This window comes from Henckelia pumila, chromosome 1, assembly GCF_033568475.1.
Source record: "Henckelia pumila isolate YLH828 chromosome 1, ASM3356847v2, whole genome shotgun sequence".
NCBI classification, from domain to species: domain Eukaryota; kingdom Viridiplantae; phylum Streptophyta; class Magnoliopsida; order Lamiales; family Gesneriaceae; genus Henckelia; species Henckelia pumila.
In genome coordinates, this window is record NC_133120.1 from 58,233,761 (window position 1) to 58,257,316 (window position 23,556).

General features: G+C 31.3%; 2 protein-coding genes across 5 annotated transcripts; both read right to left on the reverse strand.

Moving 5' to 3' along the window:
- Nucleotides 1–3,918: 3,918 nt before the first annotated feature.
- On the reverse strand, nucleotides 3,919–6,794 carry LOC140874928 (dol-P-Glc:Glc(2)Man(9)GlcNAc(2)-PP-Dol alpha-1,2-glucosyltransferase-like). 4 transcript variants are annotated; one of them, XR_012148259.1, is made up of 6 exons: nucleotides 6,539–6,794; nucleotides 6,083–6,159; nucleotides 5,592–5,635; nucleotides 5,366–5,503; nucleotides 5,012–5,216; nucleotides 3,919–4,272 (listed from the first exon to the last, which is right to left on the reverse strand). XR_012148259.1 is itself a non-coding variant. In XM_073278418.1 (6 exons), exons 2-6 carry the CDS (start codon nucleotides 6,117–6,119, stop codon nucleotides 4,195–4,197), a joined length of 342 nt encoding a protein of 113 aa, XP_073134519.1. In that variant the 5' UTR covers nucleotides 6,120–6,159; nucleotides 6,539–6,794; the 3' UTR covers nucleotides 3,919–4,194. The 4 variants fall into 4 exon arrangements, 2 of the variants coding, with proteins under 2 accessions (XP_073134519.1, XP_073134520.1); XR_012148258.1 differs by having other exon boundaries at nucleotides 5,592–5,918; XM_073278418.1 differs by lacking the exon at nucleotides 5,592–5,635 and having other exon boundaries at nucleotides 5,012–5,083; nucleotides 5,200–5,216.
- A 1,038-nt stretch (nucleotides 6,795–7,832) lies between these two features.
- On the reverse strand, nucleotides 7,833–11,907 carry LOC140863098 (ribulose bisphosphate carboxylase large chain). The gene is made up of 3 exons (XM_073266262.1): nucleotides 11,903–11,907; nucleotides 9,031–9,320; nucleotides 7,833–8,020 (listed from the first exon to the last, which is right to left on the reverse strand). Exons 1-3 carry the CDS (start codon nucleotides 11,905–11,907, stop codon nucleotides 7,833–7,835), a joined length of 483 nt encoding a protein of 160 aa, XP_073122363.1.
- Between the last annotated feature and the right edge of the window lie 11,649 nt (nucleotides 11,908–23,556).

Here is a 23,556-nt window from a genome sequence, read left to right on the forward strand (position 1 = left end):
GGGGCGTATTCAACTAAGAGTAACACTGGTTTGACGCTACCCATATTTATAATAATAAATAATATTTTTGGTATAAATTGTAATTTTTTTTAATGGATAACTCATACAAGATCTCATAAAAATAAGCTTTGAGATCGTCTCATAGGAATTTTTGTCTTCAATTAATATCTTTTAATGATTTATTTATTTATTAAAATAAGATGATAAATTTGAGTAACACTCATGTGAGATAATTTTACAGATCTATATTCGTGAGACGGGCGACCCGGCCATACTAAAGTAACTGTTCGGTTATAATTCGGATCTTAGCCAAAATAACCGATCTTCTTCGATTCTCACGTTCCTCGAGTTTCTCTACACGAACAAAATCATACATCTTCTTCGATTTTTCTTCTCGTGGAACCCCAATCCAATTTGGGCGAGACAATGTATTCTTCTTCAATTCTGGTGGAATCCCAATCCATTTGGGCTGCAGTTCGATCGTCGATGTCTCCTCTCGCCGCCGCCGTCATCCTCAAACTCCTATCATCGGTTATCGCCTTCGAGTCTGATCACAGGTACGCCTATGGATTCATTCGTCCTGCCATCGTTGAAACCTTAATTTCCTAGTTGATCATTTTCTTGTGCGTGTTTGGAGCTTGGAGTAATCGGATGAAGAGCGTTTCGGTTGAATGGTTTAGATCGATTTGAAGTTATGCTTACAGATGTTGAATATGAGAATGATGATTCCCTACCCAACTTGATTTCCGGTTGTTTAGTGCTTGAAGTTACTATTGGATTCATGTGTTTGTTACCTTACTTGTTTCTGAAAAATTGGCTTCCCACTAACTTACTGTCTGAATATTTTATTTGCAAACCCAAGTTAAATGGTTTGTAGGGTAGTATCATGCTTGTGTATGCTAAAATCCTCGAAATTTATTAAAAATCACAGCCACGCGCTTGCTTATCTGGTTTTACATTTAAGCTCGAAATGTATTAGTGAGTACTTCACATTGTTTTCCTATTTGGGCTCTCTATTTTTATCGTAAAAAATAGATATTCATAAAGTTTTGACTTGTTTGCATGTCTCATTGCGATGAACCACTGATAAGAAAAGGGCCTTAAGATTTGAACTTGTAATTTTGAGTTTTAAAATGTGTCATGCTGTTTAGTAAGGGATATTTAAACAAAGTTTAGATTCAAATATGAAATGTTGGCAAGCCAGCAATCTATAGATCTGGTTTCAAATGTAAGTGTGCAAGAAATCATATCCTAGAAAAAGCATTTGTTTGAGTTCTCTTATTGTATATTTTGCTTCTGTTGTAGACAAAATAATAAAAGGCTAAGCCAAATGGTTGGTTATTTCACATATGATAGTCGAGAGCTTAGTGAATGGCACATAAAAGCTATAAGATCAAAAGGAATGGCACCGAAGACTATAGAATGTAATCGTACATTGTTCAACTTTAAATTGGCATCAAAGAATGAAAGTTGCCATTGATGTTGCAAGATACCCATTTTTTTAAGTGAACTTTTTATATTTTTCTCTGGTTTCATAGCTTTATCAAACTTTTTTTATCACTAACCAGGGGATTGGAATACTTACATGAGGTTTGCAACCCACCTGTGATCCATAGAGATATGAAATCATCGAATATTCTTCTCAATTCCAAGTTCAATGCCAAGGTAATTTTACTGAAGAAATGTTCTTTTTTCTTTCCTAACTTTTATTCCATGATGATGGAGGTGATGACATTTCAAAATTTTTAATTTATGTATCTTGACCTTTGAATTTAACATTCTCATCGATTTGTAGTATTTTTTTTACAATCAAGGTATGGTATTGGCCTTTAACATTTCAAAATTTTTAATTTTATATATCTTGAGCTTTCAATTTAACATTCTCATCAATTTGTATTATTTCTTTTACAATCAAGGCGTGGTATTGGCCTTTACCATGAATCCTCGCTGTGTGGTGCATATTTGTAACATTTTATTTAAAGATCACTCATGCTTCATCTGTTTAGGAAACCCTTCGACCGGAATGACTTACTTTTGGATCACAGACTCGTGCCCACAAACAGTGAAACAGGTCAAAAACAAAGCCCTGTTTGAAGTTATAAGTCTTCTAGCTGCTGCTATCGCATCCGCTCTTCAGATTTAATAGTTGGTCCATATAGACATGCTGAAGGCAAGAAAAGCAAGCCAAATCTGCGTTCACATGGGAAAATAAGGGTGAAGTATTAGAAGAATATAGTTTTTGAATACCCTCCAGTGCCCATTAAAATATATTGGAGATGAATTTGAAAATAAGAGACTTTTCACTCCACTCATCTATAAATTTCTCAAGTCATGAAGACTGAACAGACATCATCTCTCGCTTATCTATCAGGCTATCATGTTTCCAGAACTCAATGAACAAATTCACACTGCTTTATATTTTATAAATATTATAACTTTCAGGAGAACTTATCACTTTCATATCACTAACTTGTGCTTAACAGTATACAAGAGTAATATTTTATTCAATTTTTTTTGAGAGTGAATACTTTATTCAATTTTCGAGTGACTCATTCCCCGAGACAAAACCTATGAAACATAAAGTGATAATATTTGGAAAAAAATAATTAATATTTTGACATAAAAAATAGTAGTTTTTCAATGAAAACTAATATTTTTGGTATAAAAACTAGTACTTTTGAGAAAATTAGCTTATATTACGAAATAATAATTTTAACATAAAAACTAATACTTTTTGCATTGAAAATTAATTCATTTGACTTAAAAAGTAATATTTTTTTAGTCAAATAAGCATATATCATAAAGTAATACTTTTGACATAAAAAATAAAAACTAATATAAGTATTATTTTTAAGTCAAATTAGTTTATATTTACTAATTTAGGTGCATTCTACATTTATTTAGCATTAATTTAATGTAAAACTTAATATTTTTTTATGATAAAATTATTAGTTTTTATGTGAAAACTATTACTTCTAATGTGCAATAATTTGACATAAAAAATATTAATTTTTCTATGGAAAGTATCTTTTTTTTTGTTAAAATTATTAATTTTTATATAAAAAATATTACTTCTAACATATGTTAATTTGACAGAAAAAAATATTAATTTTTCTAAGAAAAATATTAGTTTTTATGATAAAAGTATTACTTTTTATATGAGAAGTATTATTGTTTTGGTCAAAAGTACTATTCTTTATGTTAAAAAAAAGTTTTACTTCTAACGTGTCTAATTTGAAATAAAAAATATTAATTTTTTCATGAAAAATATTACTTTTTATATAAAGGTATTAGTTTTTATGATAAAATTATTAGTTTTATGTGAAAATTATTACTTCTAACGTATGTAATTGACATAAAAAATATTACTTTTCTATGACAAGTATTATTGTTTTGGTCAAAAGTATTAGTTGTTATGTTAAATGTATTATTTCTAACATATGTTAATTTGATATAAAAAGTATTACTTTTTTTATGTGAAAAATATTACTTTTTATGTTGTAACTATTAGTTTTAATATGAAAAATATTACTTCTAACATATACAAGTTTGACATAAAAATAAATTTTTTTATGTGAAAAATATTACCTTTTTGGTCAAAAGTATTATTTCTTATGATAAAAGTATTGCTTTTAATATATATCAACTTGAAATAAAAAGTATTTTTCTGTGAAAAATATCTTTTTATGTTAAAAGTATTACTGTTTATGATAAACATATTAATTAGTTTTTATATGAAAAGTATTAATTTTTATGTTAGAAATATTAGTTTTTATTATAAAAGTATTACTTCTAATGTATACAAATTAGATATAAAATCATTATCCGTTTTTCTCCAAGTAGATTGAATGCCTTGCCAAAATCAGACAAGAACTGTCCCAACTCTGCAATAATACACAAGCTTTCCAACACATGGACTAAACCACAAGTAACCAAGCATTCAAAGTCTGGTCCAATACCAATGCAAAACACAACTTAACTCTACCTTATCAACGAACTAAAGAATAAAGAAGTTCGCAAATATTATACTGGACCATTTGTACTAAAAAACCATACTTTGCAAACAAACAACCATGCCACTCAATTTGTTTTTACAAAAGGTAAGCAGCTATGACAAATTGTTCCATCTTTTCATCCTCCGCAGGTCATAATGATACAATGGCAACTCAACGAGAAGTGTTCATTGACATTTCATCAATCCGAGTACTGTAATATTGCTCTGTCTCTTAATATTTTGATGTCATCACTTTTCCCAAAGTTTATAGCAACATCCTGCACAAACAAAATCATGCATCACCTCATTAAAGTGTTGTTGGAGTTTCTTGTTCGCGAAATTGATGCAGAATTGCTCAGAACTGTCCAAATGGAAGAAGATTAGCCAAGTTCACCAGAAATAAAAAATTAAAAATATAAGCTTAAAATTAGGATAAAAAGTTAAGTTCCCAAATCAGACAACAATCAAAATTGAGAATAGGTAATCCACATAGAGACCAACAGAAACACGGAACTATGCTATTTATGGTTTACCAACAATAAAGGAGCTTTGATATCTCGTTTCCAAATACCAATTATGCACCAAAAAGGCAAAAGACAAGACCAACACTAGCAAATTATTAACACAATCGACCAAGAATAGCTAGAATGAAGCATTTATATTTCCCCTCATACATGATGACATTCTAAAGAAGCTCATTCAGTCAATATGTAGATTAGAAACACCTTTAAAAAAAAAAGAATAAGAAGCATAAAGAGAAGCTTGGCTACTTGTCAGAGCAAATCTCTTGAAATAAATAGAATTTGGTCAGTTTTAGCAAATCAAACTATAATTAACTTTTACATAGTATTACAAAATATCACCATGATATGCCCACCATGGGACAGCACTCAGCAGAGTGACAAGAATGAAGTGGTAATATGGCAATAGACATTGTTCAACAAATTCAACCTGTATAGATTGCTAAAAGGGAAATAGTACTTCAAAGATAAACACAAACTTGTTAAATGTTCGAACCTGAAAAATTTCACAGAAAGGGAGCAGATTATTAACGCCATGATGAACTGAAATCAAGAGTAAAGTTTGTTCCTGGACAATTACCAAGACAGAACTGTTGCTTGCTATAAAGAGAAGGAAGTAGAAACCATAAACAGGGCAGAAACCATACTATAATACAATAACTGGGAAAAATGTGGAGAAACTACATGTGAGTCTTTAGCACCTGCAAAATGGAGATCAAAACAGGATTTTAACGATTCCTTATCCAGAAAAGAAAAACAATAATTTGTAAGTACTCAAAAATTAAAAACAATAGGGAAATTAAAATCCACAAGAGTAGAAATTAAAAAATTAAACAGCAGAATGTAATACCAAGAACTATGCTCCCGTTCCAGCAAACAAAAGCAACAAAAGCCATGAATATTACAAAGAAAGGACTGAAGGTAACCAAAAGTTCCCCTAGGAAATTCCACGAAATTATAATTATGTCCCGAATCTCATCGAACAATCCTGTAATATAAAAAAAAACGACATAGACGTACAGTTAGCAACCCAAAACCAATTAGTTTGCTTTCAAAAAACAATTAAGACATTTTACCTTGATTATTTTCGGATGTCAAATATTACATGGATTCATTAAAGCTGGAAAAATGAAAAAATGGTACATAATTTTTTCATAGTTTGTCATTTGAATCATCAAAACTGGAAAAAATGAAAAATGAAAACTATTTTTGAATCATTAGTTTAAAAGTAAATCATGCCCATGGTATGAAAGATATAATAGTTGTTTGAGATTAATCTCTAAAACTTTGACATGGCCTCGCAACAAGGGCCAAAACCCACGAGTAGCCTCGTTATCACAGTTCATGGAAATAACAGCTAATGTGCGTCCGTGAAAGCAGCCACAACATAAAACAATGATGGCCTACCGTGAAGAATGGATAAAAATAAAATATTAGTTTCTTGAAACTATAATTGAATAGCAAATCAGTACACAAAAGAAAATCTTGGGTTATTTAATCAACCCTGGAAATCATGTGTCCCGTTCAAATACAAGCATCGAACTCAGAAACATCAAAAGTTCCTTACCTCCTCTCTTGGAATTTTTTTCTTGATATAACCCCATTTCCTGGCCAACTTCAATGATGTTTCGAAACCTTCAGCACCTATGTTCATCGGCAGCACCATATCATATCCAAACATGTTGGTGAGACGTTCGACAAATATTGGAAATTGGTCATAATGAAAGGCTCTTGAACTGAGCGTAAGACTTTCAGCCTATTCTAACAATGTTTTCAAGATTTTGGGGTGGCAATGACCCTGGAGCAAAAGCCTTCGGTTCATAAATTTCCATTCAATTCATGTACTTTAAAGGCCCATATAAAAAAATTAATGACAAAATAAAGAATTGAAACAACAATATCCTTCTCCACCTCATGGTGGAACTCTATAGGCTAAAAGGTGAATTCTGTCAGCAAAACTCTATAACCCATTCTACTTCACTATCAAAATCAACGAAAACTACAGATAAAAAATTTAACAAACCTCATGATTCAAGATCTTCGAATCCTCCGTTGTAATTATGTCTGGGCAAGCTTCGTTCTTCAGTGTTGAAGGCGAGCTTCTCAATTCGAATCAATCGAGCTTTTGAAATCAAGATGTTACGATTCGAGATGGAGCTAGGGACGAGTTTCTCTATTAAAATCAACACGGGCAATGGAGTTGGCGTGGCATCGATTCGAGGTGGATTGAGACTTCAGCAACGATTGAGAGTTCAACGACGTCGTTAGGGCTCACTAAAGTGGAGAAATAGGATTATAATTTGGGGTAGAATAGAGGGCGGGTCAGGGTTATATCATATGGATTGTGGATCAAAGTCCGTCTCACGAAACATGACCCGTGAAACGGTCTCACACAAGTGTTTGCCGATAAATTTATGTGGGCATATTGATTTTTACTGATGTTTAACAAACGGACTTCCATTGTCTTTTACAGAGATAAAACTTTTCATACAATTACATGAATATGTATCTTTATTGTATCTTATCATTTTTAACGGTCTCACACAAGTGTTTGCCGATAAAGAGTAACACTCCTGTGCAACGGTCTCATTCGTGAGACGGGTCAACCCTATCCATATTTATAATAATAAGTAATACTTTTGACATAAAATGTAATACTTTTTAATGGATAACCCATATAAGAGACCCGTCACACGAATATGACCCGTGCAACGGTTGCATACAAGTGTTTGCCTATATATTAATGTAACAAAATTAAAAATTAACTTATAAATTATTTTATCAATTATATCATAAAAAATTATTTGTCAATTTTTATTTTTTATCATGCTTGTTATGCGATTATTCAAATATTTGAATAAGTCGTGTTATAATTTTTTGAATCATATATTATTATTAATCAATTGTTGGTATAAATCATAAATTAAAAAGCACAAAATAATTCAAAATTTTCAAATTTTTGAATGAAATATTTTTTATTTTGATTTCAAACTATCCCAAAAAATTTAAGAAAAGAACGAAAAAAATAGATGAAAAGATATTGGGGGAGTTGGGGATAAATGCCTACAACCAAACTTAAGCTATTATTCAGTACCCAGGTCAGAATAAACTAGACTGCACTCCCTAATGCATCAAACTTCTTTTTATTAGATCCTTATTTCATTTTTTCACTCATTTATAATTTTTATTTTATTTTAAATCATTAATAATACAAGTTCCTTTTGATTTATTTTATTTTCCATTTGTGATTCTCTCTTTCCTCCCTCCGCTTTCACGCTCGACAGAAATCTTCACCAAATAAATCCCTAAGCCCCAAATCATCCACCGGCCGACTTGGCCAACAACCGGCGAAAGTCAGCTCTATTTGACTGTCTTTTCGTCGCTTCAACCTCAGGATCGCTTCGCCCCATCCCTCCTCCTCCCTCCACTTCTCTATGATCCCTGATGCCTCCGTAGCTCTTCGCCGCCGTCGTAGTCACTCGCCATGAATACGGGCATATGCACCCTTCTCCACGTTATATTATTCATTCCTATTCATTTTTTCAGAATTTTCTTCTATTCGAAATTTTCATTCTCGCAGGGGCCTTCCGTTTATCCAAGAAGCTTCAACCGGTTTGCTCTCTTTCTTAATTCTTATGTTGTTATGTGCTTGTGTGCTTATTAATTTGTAAATTAGGATTTTGGATTCAATTTGGTGTAGAAAATGGGATTTTTATATTTGCATTATAGCGACGTCTGCACCCACAGAGAAAACCACGGACAGCAAAAGGGAGTCGGGAGCAATCTGTTATTAGGTAAAAAAAACACACAAATCTTACCTTTATTTTCCTTCATGAAGCCGGTTTTGTTTTCCTTTTTCCCTTTTTCCAATAGTTATTATTGCTGCAATATTTAATGTTCTTGTTATTTTTGTTTGAAATCGACTACGATGGCGTGTGTTTTATGGTTACTGCTATATTGATAGCCGCGTTGCTCATTGGAGCGGTGATTTGCATTTTAGTTGATTGGTATTTGGCGAATGTGACTGTGGGTTTTGAATCAAAATTGGGAGTTTGCGCCATTGAAGATGAGCACTTATTTGATGAAGGGGATGAAAGAAGTTTGAATTTTCATGAAACAATGTATTATATATAATCGGATGAAATCTAAAATTTTTCATGAAATTAGAATCAAAATCATATAAATAAAATATTTGTCAAATTTTTGTTTGTTTTTGCGCTTGTTCGTTCACTTTGTACCAAATTCTATTCAGCATATGTTGGTTTCTTCTATTTATGGCGGTTTTTTCCTCAGATATTTCTTGTTTTTAATGAAATGTGATGATCTGTTTTCAACACGTACTGATTTTTGTTTGAATTATGCTGATTTTAATTATGCTAATTTTGAAGTAGTGCATGATAATCCGATGAAATCTATTAAATTATGCTGCTTTTCGTTATGACTTATTGCACACTGTTTTATTTTTTATTTATAAATGGTTCAAGAACGAGTAGGATCTGAGATGAAAGCTAGTACCTCCTGTTAAGTAGTCATGCATTACGATAGGAACTCCCAATTCTCTAGCAAATATAGCCCTTTTCATCATTTCTTCGCATGTACCCGCAGTAGCATTCAAGTAATGCCCTTTAATTTCACCTGTTTCAGACTGTGCTTTATAAAGGGCTTCGGCACAAAATAAGAAACGATCTCTCCAACGCATAAATGGCTGGGAATTCACGTTCTCGTCATCTTTGGTAAAATCAAGTCCGCCGCGAAGACATTCATAAACCGCTCTACCGTGTATGAGGCACCAAGTCGTTTCTCTTCTTCAGTATTTCGGGAAGGACTAAGGAAAATGAGAATGGAGTGAACAATTTTGTTGGTGTATTTTGTACTATATTTTGATCGGATGGATAACTATGTTGATGAAGTTGGTATTGTATTTTGGTAGAATTGATGTTTAATTTCTATTTATAACTATGTTAATGAACGTGGTACTGTATTTTGGTGAAATGGATGTTTAATTTCCATTTATAACTATGTTGATGAAGTTGGATGTTTAATTTTGGTAGAATGGATTTTTAATTCTCAAAGCACAGTTAGACATATCGTTATACTTTGTTTTCAAGCAAATGTACTACGTATCATTATAAATGGTACTGCGTTTCAGACCAAACACCAACATCACAATATAAAACATGTATGGAATATGTACCAAATATAACAAATTCCCATACCACAATTAGACGTACTTATTATACTTTATTTTCAAGCAAAAGTACTATGTATCGTTACAAATGGTACTGTATTTTTGATCACGCACCAACACCACAATGTAAAACATGTATGAAAGATGTACCAAATAACAAATTCTCATACCACAATTAGACGTTATGTGACGTCCCGTATTTTTATACATTTTCAAGAATGTAAATGCGGAAAAGTGTGGGGGAATTTTTTATTTTTTTTATTCAAAAGTGCAGGGAATGCATCGCACCAACTTGATCAACATTCAAAATTAAATTTAAAATCTAAAACGATAACAATAAAAATAAAACTCCTGTCTCTAACTTTCACAAAATATTTGAAACACAGATGCAACTCTACAGTCAAGAAGAACTAAATACGGCACGTCAGAACCTACTACTAACATCTTAAAAGGATAGGGAAATGTGAGCTAAAATAAACAAACTACTTACATAAAATACATTTGAAAATAATCGAGGAATCCTCACAACAATATCAAACTGAAATGAACATTTAAAAGACTAAACATTTGAAATCCTCAAAACTCAACATTTAAAATACTGACAATGAAAAGACCAAAGATTCGGATCTTAAAAGACTGTGCATAGAATAATTTAACAACATATCCAAAATAAACATAGAAAAATCTCCTTTCTTTAAAAACATCAGAGCTTCAAAACTGTCGTGCCATGCAACGTCATCGTCTCTTGGACTCTTCAGCCAATCTACCAATTCCTTTAATTCAAAACTGCTAATCTAACTGTACCATTCAAGTATAGTGAGTCTAAAGACTCAACAAGATTAAAACATGCATAACGATAACATAATATCTTCAAAATACGTTTTACTTAAAAATGACTTGAACTTACATAAAAATGATACCTTAAACTTGAAAACTCAAACTTAAAAATCATGATACTTTAAACTTAAAAACCTTGAACATTATCTTCAAAACACTATGAAATGCAAGGAACTTAAACATAGGCATCTTCATACTTAACTTAAAGAACTGAAAATAATCTTCATGCATTATTACATAACATTACTACTCCATTCCTTGATGAAATATATGCAATTAAAATCATATGAAAATCATGGACTTGAAATGACATCTTAAAATGAACATAACATGAAAATTTGTCATTTTGGGGTGATGAAGTATGTATATTGTGGTAACCATCATAATGAGTCATTCATAGTTTTCTGTTGTACAACAAGCATATGGCATTATGCCCGTAAACTTTCATTCTTTGGATAGCCGCTCTGGAGCTCATCCCGAAGTTCATACCCCGTGTAACCATCCCGTGAGCCATATTTGGATAGCCGCTCCGGAGCTCATCCCAAAGTGCATACCCCGTATAATCACCACAAAACACATAAACCATCAAAATATTTTTAATGTATCGTATCATATCATCATGATTAATCATAACATTATTCATTCATGCTTCATCATCTTTCATTTCATCATAACTTATCATTTCATCGTATCATTTCATTCATTATGAAGCATCATTGAAACATCGTAATTTCCGTCTTAACTTTCATTTCATGAACATAAATCTTTACTCGATAACTTCATGTATATCGTAGATAATAAGAATCATACTTTCATATTGATCAATATGTTTCATGAATGAAACTTAGACATATACATGCATCACATAATGTAAGCGGTTCACGTAAGTCGTCTTTTCGTTCTTGACCTTAAAACTTAAAACTTTTTGTGTAGGAACTCTTAGACATATTTTAGAAGTCTTAAAAGATCATAACCATGAATTTAGGACCCTAAAATAACATTGAAAATGTTAAAATTCGAAGCTTAGGCGCGGGCGCGCATGCCCTGTGCAAAGACAGCACGGACTTCCTGCAGTTGCAGCGCGTTGGCGCTACTTTTTCGACTTCTTGTACTCAGAAATTGGAAAAGTGATAAACATAAAAGTTGTAGATCTTTGTATGTTACTTAAAAATTCTGCTGATTTCACCCCATTTGGAGTTTTCAGTAAAACTTTATGCTTATTATCCCAAGATGGGTCAGTGCAGATATTTCAAAACAACCGACATACTTCGGGGTGATTTTGGCCAAACTTCCAAACGGATTTGGACGAAACTTCAACATGAAAGTTGTATATATATGAGGTAGCTTTCAAATAAAATTAACCTCATATCATTTGGATTAGTACACTAGACGTAATCCTCAAAATTATAACGAGTGTCTCTAATCCAAAACAATCCAGCACATGAAACATTTCAAAGCTTTATCTTGAAACTAACTCAACACTTAAAACTATGATATTTTATACTACTCTTGCTATATAATTTGAATAAAACGTTCCTTGAAACCTCAAGAACACATCAAAATTTAAAAGAAACATGAATCTCTTGAATCAAACTCAATAACTTGACAAGAACGAGTTATGCTTCATGATTTCATAATATCACATAAAATGCTCTTTAAACCCTTAAAATCATGAGAATAAAAACATCAACATGCATTTTCATATCAAAATATTTAAACTCTTGAATGGGTTTTAAAACAGTAAAAACTTGCACTTGCCTTCGTTCTTCGAAGAATGAAATCAATTTGGACTTGTAGAGATCTAGCCTTATTCAAACGGAATCGAGAGATGCTAAAAAGGAGCCGAAGGAAGACGAAATCCATAACATTGTTCCGTTGTTCCTAAGCTCAAAATAACACCTTTACATGGTGAGGAAACACCAAAAACCGAAGACAAAATCAAGGAAGAAAGAGAATCAAAAATCTGTGCAGAAACATTTTACAATAAGGCTTAGATCTAGGCTGAAACGTCCACCAAAAATAGCGATTCATAGTGAAAATTGAAGCTACAGATTTAAGGAAGAAAACCCATCAAACGGATCGGAGTTTGGACACCAGATGAAGAAGTTATGATCAAAATATAGCAGCTGCGCAGAGGGAGGCGAGCTGAACGGGTTTGGAGATTGGAAATAGGAGAGGGAGAGGAAGGCGGCTACGTGACGTGCGTGACGTGAGAAGAGAGGAAAATAAATAAAAGGTTTGACGTTTAAGTTTGGGTGTAAAACTCTTGGGCCGAAATTAAGCCCAACAACTATAAATACTCACAATTTTCTCTAAACTTTTAAAATTAAAAATCAAGTCCATGTTTAAAATAAAAAGGCTGCAAAAATACATAACATCAATTTATTTAACACAATATTTAAAACATAAATTTTAAAACTTAAAATCTCAACTTCAAAATATAAAATCTCACGCAGAATAAATAGCATGAGAAATCTTTTTTAAACACAATCTTTTAAATCATTAAAAAATCACATAAATGCATTTATTTAGAAATAGCCTTTAAAATCCTATTAATACTCGTGACTGGATTTATGGATTTTTGGGTGTTACACGTTATTATACTTCATTTTCAAGAAAAAAAATACTACGCATCGTTACAAATGGTACTGCATTTCTGATCACGCACCAACACCACAATGTAAAACATGTATGGAAAATGTACCAAATTTAATAAATTCTCATACCACAATTAGACGTTATTATACTTCATTTTCAAGAAAAAGTACTATTTATCGTTACAAATGGTACTGCGTTTATGATCACGCACCAACTCCACAATGTAAAACATGTACGAAAGATATACCAAATTTAAGAGATCCGCATACCACTATTAGAGGTTATTATACTTAATTTTCAAGTAAACGTACTACATATCAATACAAATGATACTGCATTTTTTAACCACGCACCAACACCACAATGTAAAACATGTATGGAAGATGTACCAAATTTAACAAATTCTCATACCACAATTAGAGATTATTATACTTCATTTTTAAGTAAACGTACTACGTATCAATACGAATGGTACTGCATTTTTGAACAACGCACCAACACCACAATGTAAAACATGTAAGAAGATGTATCAAATTTAACAAATTCTCATACCACAATTAGAGGTTGTTATACTTCATTTTCAAGCAAAGGTACTACGTATCAATACAAATCGTACTGCGTTTCTGACCACGCAACAACACCAAAATGTAAAACATGTATGGAAGATGTACCAAATATAACAAAATCTCATACCACAATTTGACGTTATTATACTTTATTTGCTAGCTAAAGTACTACGTATAGATATAAATGGTACTGCGTTTTTGATCACGCACCAACACCACAATGTAAAACATGTACGGAAGATATACCAAATTTAACAGATTCTCATACCACTATTAGAGGTTATTATACTTAATTTTCAAGTAAACGTACTACATATCAATACAAATGATACTGCATTTTTGAACTACGCACCAACACCACAATGTAAAATATGTATGGAAGATGTACCAAATTTAACAAATTCTCATACCACAATTAGTGATTATTATACTTCATTTTTAAGTAAACATACTACGTATCAATACAAATGGTACTGCGTTTCTGAACCACACACCAACACCACAATATAAAACATGTATAAAAGATGTACCAAATTTAACAAATTCTCATACCACAATTAGAGGTTGTTATACTTCATTTTCAAGCAAAGGTACTACGTATCAATACAAATCGTACTGCGTTTCTGACCATGTAACAACACCAAAATGTAAAACATGTATGGAAGATGTACCAAATATAACAAAATCTCATACCACAATTTGACGTTATTATACTTTATTTGCTAGCTAAAGTACTACGTATAGATATAAATGGTACTGCGTTTCTGATCACACACCGACACCACAATGTAAAACATGTACGGAAGATACACCAAATTTAACAGATTATCTTACCACTATTAGAGGTTATTATACTTCATTTTCAAGTAAACGTACTACATATCAATACAAATGATACTGCATTTTTGAACCACGCACCAACACCATAATGTAAAACATGTATGGAAGATGTACCAAATTTAACAAATTATCATACCAAAATTAGACGTTATTATGATTTATTTGATACCTAAAGTACTAAGTATAGATATAAATGGTACTGCGTTGCTGACCACTTCATTTTCAAGCTAAAGTATTTTGATTTATACTACAAAATTAGACATTTGATGTGTAAACATGTGTTAATCACCATTGATGATACAAAATTAGGACATTGAATGCATAGATAGAGTTGTTTTAAACATATATGTTACAAACATATACAATGGATACATATACATGTGTTTGTTAATTACCATAGATGCTACTAAATTAGACATTAGAATGCATAAATATGTTATAATCATGATTGATACTAAAAATTTAGACATTTTATGAGTGAAAATGTTTTAATCACCATTGATGTTACAAAATTAGAACATTGGATGCATAAATAAAGTTGTTTTAACCATAGTTGTTACAAACATAAACAATGAATACATATACATGTGTTTTGTTAATCACCATATGTGCTACCAAAATTAGACATTAGGATTCATAAACATGCGTCAATCATCATTGAATCATGCGATGCATAAACATGTGTTAACTACTAGTCATTGATCTCCCTTCTTGTAATATATATACGCAGTACGAATGAAAATGTACCAAATTTAACAAATTCTCATACCACAGTTAGACGTTATTATACTTAATTTTCAAACACAAGTAATACGTATCTTTACAAATGGTACTATTTCTGAACCATGCACCAACACCATAATGTAAAACATGTATGGAAGATGTACCAAATATAACATAATCTCATACCACATTTAGACGTCACTATACTTCATTTTAAGCAACAATACAACGTATCATTACAAATGATACTGCATTTTTTATCACGCTCCAACACCACAATCTAAAATATGTATGGAAGATGTACCAAATTTAACAAATTTTTATACCACAATTATACGTTATTATACTTTATTTGCTAGATAAAGTACAACGTATAGATATAAATGGTAGTGCGTTGCTGACCACTTCATTTTCAAGCTAAATTATTTTGATTTATACTGCAAAATGAGACATTTGATGTGTAAACATGTGTTAATGACCATTGATATAAAATCCGCATGAATATGTGGTACTATTTTATTTCTTATTATGTAGTACTTATGTCTTTATTTGTGGTACACTCTAGCTAAATTTTGGTATCAATAATAAGCAATGTGTGGTACTTTGAACACATGTATGAGTTAGTGATCTTTGTTCTTGTGTGGTATTAGTAGTACAAAACATCTTACAAATTAGTACTTATGTCTTGCTATGTGGTACACAGTAGCTTAATTATGGTATCAATAATACCCAATGTAAGGCACCATGAACAGTTGTATGATTTAGTGGTTTTTGTTCTTGTAAGGTATTAGTGGTACAAAAGATCTTATTATGTAGTACTTATGTCTTTATTTGTGTTATATATTAGCTTGTATGATATCAACAGTAAGAATGGTCTTATTATATAGTACTTATGTCTTTACTTGTGGTACACTTGTAACTTATTTATGGTATCAGTAATATCCAATGTGTAGTACCATTCATATGTATGAGTTAGTTATATTTGTTCGTGTGACATCAGTAGTACGAATTGTTTTAATATATAGTACGTAGGTCTTGATTTGTAGTATACAATATCTTAATTGGGGTATCAATAATACCTAATACGAGGTACTATAAACACATGTATGCATAGCGGTTCTCCTTATTGTATGATATTTGTTATATTAAATACTCTGTTTTGTTGTGATTATTCTTGTTTTTAGCTTAATTAGTACTAATTTTGCATTCACCCAGTACTCATATTATTATCAAAGCAATGCTATGTTCATAACAACATTTCAGTACTAATATCATTATCAAAATAATGCTACTTTATGAATAATATTAGTACTACACGTGGCTGAACTAAACAAGACCAACACGGTCAAGATAACAAGAAATTGTATCAGTAGATCAATGCAAAATGCAAAACAAATAAACTACTACTAGTACTACATATTTTAGTCATTAATATTAATATAAATTGATAATCAAATACAAAACTAATTTTATTCTTTAAATAATAGATGCACGCCCATGCTTCCAAAATGGGGCTCCTGCCCAGGGCCCAAAAATTTTGAAAAAAATTAGGGTCCCAAAATTATAAGAATATTATATATATATATATACACTTATATATCAAATAAAATAATTCTAAAAATAAGTCAATTATACCCAAAATGTATATTTTCACAATTTTTTTGTCGATCAAAATCTCACTCTATACCTATCAAAAAAAAAAAATTCACTCCGTGAACGGGTGAAGAGAAAAACCATTGGCCCTTGTCGTCTTGCGACAATTAGGTTTATATTTCACAATCTTCCGAGAAACCCTTTCTTCTTATTGGCTCAGGTTTGCTAATTTTTTATTATTTTTATTTAGTGCGTTTTGTATTAATCATTTTTTCAAATATATTTTTTTCTTTAATTAATTTCTTAGACATAAATTTGAGTGATTCTTTTTTCATAGTTCGATTAAATTTTTGTGTATTTTATGAATTTTAAAAATGAGTTGTCTGTGTTGTTTTTTTTAGGTATATATGTTATCATGGATGATGTAAAAGTTTTTTTTTTAGAAGAAGTGGTGGTCATGGAAGACAAATTATTGATCGAAAGATAAAATTGAGGCAAAATTTATACTTTCGCCCAGGGCCTCTAGAAAACAATGACCGGCTCTGAATTTATGCTGACTAGTGGGATTGGGTCCTCGATTCTTGAAGGTCTTTCCAATGGAGATGTGGGCATGACAGGTTTTGAAAAAAGACCCATTTCGCTGCTTTCTTTGATATCGAATTCATTTAGTTTACCCAAGAAATTCGCCATTTGCTTGAGCCCATCGTGTAATTCCAGTGGTGCTGTAATATTTGGAGATAAGCCGTATGCATTCCTATATATTCACAGGATCTCAAGCAACACCTTCAAAATTAGAAGCTCAAAAAAATTATCTAGTAAATGTTATCATCACCTAAATATAATCACCACACTATTAAATAACCCACGTTAAAACATATAACTACAACTAAAACAATTTGTAAAATGAAGATTGGAATCAACTTTAAATAGTGTTTTTCTTAAGAGTCCGATGACAAGCTCAAATGTGCACACAACATGGAAACTAATACACTCGACGTCATAATAAATAATCACAAACTCAAAATGTGCAGCATAATTATAAAGTTAAATATTGAAAAAATATAATAATAATACAAGTAAACTCTATATTTTTTTTCAGATTTCGTAGAGATCATCCCTACGGCTCACATAATCCCTTTCACATAAAGTTGATTAGTATAACCGAAAAAGAAAGGAAAACACATTTTGCATAACTAATTGAACAAAATCAGAAGAATGAAAATAAATGACACGAAATTTTTTTAATTAAGGTATTTATTAAATCAAACAAAAGTGGATCAAAGTTTTTGCAAAATTACCATGAAATATAGAAAAATCGAGAAAACTTTGATCAAATTGGAGAAAACTTTGAAAAAAATCACAAATTAAATGAGGTTCCATAAATCAACAAGAAATACTGTACAAATTGGAAAAACCAAAAGTCAAGAATGTGTTCCTACTTTGCTTTCGTTCTCCACTGAAAAATCGACTGTTAAATTCGCTTCCTTCGTTCTCACTTATGTAAACTGATTAAAAAACTCCGTCGTGTGGTCCTTGGGTTTACATAGTCTCTGCCGACTTATTTTTCACTCCTTATATTTCCAAAATTTAATAAAAGCCTCCACAAATTCACGACAAACGTGGAAATATAAGTAGAAGAAAACTAAATACGAAAATTGAAAAAAATTTCATAAATCAACAAGAAACTATTCAAAAATCCCCAAAACAAAAAATAGCAGAAAAATGATTAGAAATCGATTAAAAAAACTAAAAATTAGAGATCCTCGCATCCTTCTTAGCGTCGATATTTGGTCTGTCGGTTGAGATCCTCAAAGCCAAAGGGTTTTTTCGGTCGTTGTCTAAGTCGGCCAGTGCTGGGGTAAGTTGCCGGTGGGATTTGACGTAATGGGTGATTTGAGGGTAGTTAAAATGAGATAAAATAAAAATTTAAGAGGAAAGAGGATAAAACATGGAGAAGGGAGTGGAAAGAAAGATTTTAGTGGTATTGGGTAGTTTAAAATTTAAAACTATGACATGGGTACTGAACCCAAAACTAAGTTCTTGATTGTGTATTTATACTCAATTTACCGAAAGATATATATATATATATAGAGTTATTTGCATGAAACACCCCTGTGAAATATTGAAAATGCACACTTCTCCCCTGTGAAATTTTAATAGGCATCTTCAACCCTAACCTTTTAAAAAATTAGCACACTCGCCCCCATCAGATGAGTGATTGTTGCGCACGCGCCTCTCATGCGACTGGGCAAATATTTTGATATTTTTTTTGCACCAAATACCCCTGTGAAATATTAAAAATGCTTTTTTGACCCGTGTTAAAATAATTTTTAAATCTATTCAACACATAATACATAATTTTTAATAAAATTCAATTATAAATATTTAGCAAACATTTTTTGTTTTATTAATTTTTATTTTTTATTTTAAATTTATTATCATTAATTAATTATTTTCTAAAAAATATTATTACTTTATAATGTTATCATTATTTTATTAAACTCACTTCATATTTCCAACTTTTCCATTAAACATGCATTCATAAACAAGTATTTAAATAATTTTAAGTACCAAAATATTGAACCAAACCAATAAGTTCAAACATATTAATTTTTAATATAGGACTATATATTATTGAACCAAAATTAAAATTTTTCGCGAATATGCATTTCACAATTTGTAATAAATAATAAAAAAAATAACATGCTTATATAATTCTAATTTCAAAAAGTAACATTCATGAACTTATCATTTGGTTCAATATTTTGGTATTTTTAGATATTTAAATCCTATTTATGAATCATGTTTAATGTAGAAGTTGAAAACACGAAGTGATTTGATAAAAATAATGATAACGAGATAAAGTAATATTTTTTTAAAAAATAAATTAATTATAAATTATAAATAAAAAATTAAAAATAAAAATAAATAAAATTAAAAATGTTTGAAAAATATTTTATAATTAGATCTTAATAAATATTGTGTATTATTATTTAATGCAAATTCTGCAATGCATTTTAAAAAATTTAGATTTCGGTTCAAAAATCTATAATCCTAAATTAAAAAGTGATATGCATGAAATTATCATTTTGATTTAATATTTTGGTACTTTTTAAATCATTAAAAAAATAAGACTTTTTGCAAAATAATTATATAATTATAATAAATTTAAAATTAAAAATAATATTAATAAACAAAAAGTGTTTGCTAAATATTATATAATTAGATTTTAATAAAAATTGTGTATTATGAGTTGAATAGATTTAAAAATTATTTTCACAGGGGTCAAATATGCATTTTTAATATTTCACAGGGGTATTTGGTGCAAAAAAATTTCAAAATCTTTGCCCTGTCGCATGAGGGACGCGTGCGCAACAATCACTCATCTGATGGGGCAAGTGTGCTAATTTTTTTTTTTTGCATCACTAAAACCCACTATCGGGTTTTAGTGGTCGCGAATCAAGTGAAAAAACATGGTTGGGCAGCTGAAAATTTCTATATATATATATATATATATATATAGAGAGAGAGAGAGATCAGAGATGGATATTGAATATGGAAGAGTGTGAGACAGAGAGGAGAGAGGAGATGTGAGAAAGAGAGAGGGTTAAATTTTAGAAATCCATCCAAATCTTTGGGCTAGACCAAAGACATTTTTTTACAAATTATAGTTGTGTCTTAAACATTAATGTTTGTAAGTCAATGAATTTCATAGAGTTATTAAAAGTCCATTGACATTTTGAATAACACTAAACCTGTGTAGAGTTTTTAAAAGTCAAGGTTGAATATCACTTGACTTTTAAATCTCTAAAAAAAGTCTATTTTGAATACCACTAGATTTCTATTGAGTATTTAGAAGTCATGATTGAATATGTAGCGTCTAAAATTCCATAATTTAAATTACATGTCAAAATTCCAATAAAATTTTATGATTTTAATTTCCAAGTTAAAGTGTTTAAATTCTTTTAAATGTTTGTATGATAGTTAATGCTAAAATTAGTTATTGATAGTATTTTTGACTTTTAGTCTTTTCAGGGCCGGCGGGAGGAAGCAAAGTTGTGAGAAATTGTTTATTTTTAAGATTTATGTATTAAAATGGAGGAAATTTAATAAATAGTTATTTAAGGATTTTCGAGCAAAGCTATTTATTTTAAATCCTAAATTTTTTAAGTTTTGAGAGTTTCTAGAAAATGAACGTTTTAAAAGGTATTTAGCCCCATGGTTTTTTTTAAAAAAATTTCCATTCTAGTTCTAATTAGGGGTGGGTTTTCGGTAAACCGTATCAAAAATATTGGTATGAAAAAAATTCACACCGATACCGATATCGAAATTCCAAAATTTTAGTATGGAAAAAATTTATACTAATACCGTATAGATACCAAAAAGAATTCGATATACCAAAAAAATGTCTATATATTAAAAAAATTTCGGTACGGTATCCCGAAAAGTCGATATTTTGATTCGATATCCCAGCCCTAGTTCTAATACTTTTAATGATTTGGAATTTTTTTTTTAATGGCTAGTGCATGTGTAGTGTATAAGTTGCTATTGTAGTGTTAATTCTTCTTTTATTATGTCAAGTAGCAATTTATATACTTATTGTTTGACCCATAAATTAATTTGTGTCATTAATTTATCATTTAATCAATTAATAATTTTAATGATAGGTCTCGATGAATTAAAGCCCAATAAAGTTACAGGAAATACAAAGAATTGGTCAACAACTTTCAACACCCACAATTCAAGTAGTGGGATGGTGCAGTTGAGCACTCGGGAAACCAGATCGACTCTCGAGGAACCAGCAGAGAAAGAGGAGAAGATCAAGTCAAAACATTTATAAGTAGTGGGATGGTGAAGTTGGGCACTCGGGAAACCTTCAACACTCGAGGAACAAAGCTGAGAAAGAGAGAGGGGAATACCAAGTCAAGGCAGTTAAGAGTTAGTAGAGCTGTTAGTGGGGATGTTAATGCTGCAAATAGTGGGCTAATGGAGATGAGCAGTTAAGGAACTGACTCGGGAATCAGCATATAAGAGGGACATTCATGCAGAACACAATAGACAGCCAACAATCCAACAATTCCAAGCTCCAAAAGCTCGAATTCTTCAGCATATTTCTGCACATTTTCAAAATTTCATCATTTTTCTTGTATTTTTCTAGATTTTCAGTACATATTTTCAGTCATATTTTGTAATTCCTTGAGATTTCCAGCAACATCTTTTATTTTGTTTTATAGCAAACACTTGTTATTTTAAATTTTTAGTAGCAGTGTTGAAGTTTCAATTTCTATTAATAATTTTTCTTCAATATTTCTAGTGCTCTTTGACATTTAACCGGTGGAACTGAGACCGATGGTGAAACCGGGGCTCATTTTCGCTTGATTTTTAGAAGTTAGATTTTTATTTATATTTATATTTTCATTTGGCACTCACGTGTCTGGCACGCCTGCAACACACAAAATTTGCCAATTTTTATGTGCAAACATAATTTTGGCACGCCCGGTGGGACCCGTCGAATGTTAAAGAGCATATTTTTCCAGAAAGTTTGTGACAAAATTGGAAGGAAATGCAGTCAAGGGACAATTGGATATATGAATTAGATACATATTCTAATGTTTTCAATTCTGATTATTATTTTCCAGGTTCTTGGGAACATGGAGAGTATGGTGCTCATAATTTTTCAGGTTCATATGGTTATGCTCCAGAAAATGAAATATGGGTTCCTCGGTCTTCTTGTATTGAGGAAATCGAGGAACATGGTGGACCAAAAATAATGGCAGTTTCTTATGCACATTTTGACTCTGTTGCCACAAAGAACATGGAGGAGATAAGTTTGATGATGGAGAATGCCATGAAACAAATGAAGGAGGCCAGCAAAGAATTGTTGACCACAGTGAGAAACATGATGGAAGATATGAACAAACTCTGGGTAAGTGTAATCACTGTGGCAAACACACATGAAAACTACTGTGAACATGTCTTCCATGAGAAAGGAGATTTGGATGGTATCTCGAAATCCATTGAAGCCCGAGGATCCATTTTGAACTTTCAAGCTGGTGATAACCGCCGCTCGGTGAATCCCAATTCCAGAAACAATGTTAATAGATACACTTCACCACCCAAGAGAAAAGAGGAAGTGTGAAAAAGAACTCCTTAAAATCTGAAGTACAACAGTAAGATTCCAGATTTTCAACATTTTTTTGTCATTGACCAAAAGTGTTCTGCAGGGTTACAACGAACCATTAATCGAGAACACAATTCTATGAATGCTCAGGGGGGCACCATATCTCCCTCAAACTTTGTTTATCACACATTTTTTGTATAGGTACAAAAGTAAGTACAAAGTGTATCAAAGAACCACTCGAGGGCCGAGGAACACGTTACGTCCTGGAGGAACCAAAATCCTAAGGTCGAGGAACTACTCGCATACTGGAGTAACCATGGCCCACGGGACAAGGAACATTTTATATCATTGTGGAAATGTGGCATCAAAGAACTGCTCATATGTACGAGTAGGAACCATGGCCCGAGGGCCACAAAGCGATACTTACCAGCAAAGGAACAACATATCAAAATCAAGGAACAAGTTTTCTCCAGCATATTGGTCAGTTGGGCAAAAATCTTGCGGGAAACTCAGCTCAATGTGTGGTATTATATCCAGGCATATTGCCTCGTTGGGCCAAAAGCCTACGGGGGGCA

Bases quoted from the DNA above. Each gene is read 5' to 3' on its own strand.
- LOC140863098 (XM_073266262.1), bottom strand. The intron at 8,021-9,030 runs GTACTAGCTTTC...AACGTGGAGAAG, and splicing joins GCATGACTACTTAACAGGAG to GGTGCATATGCCCGTATTCA.
- LOC140874928 (XM_073278418.1), bottom strand. From the start codon at position 6,119: ATGGGGTTATATCAAGAAAAAAATTCCAAGAGAGGAG. The intron at 5,504-6,082 runs GTAAGGAACTTT...TTTATATTACAG, and splicing joins AAAAAATTCCAAGAGAGGAG to GATTGTTCGATGAGATTCGG. The intron at 4,273-5,011 runs GTTCGAACATTT...TTGTTTGTGCAG, and splicing joins CTTTCTGTGAAATTTTTCAG to GATGTTGCTATAAACTTTGG.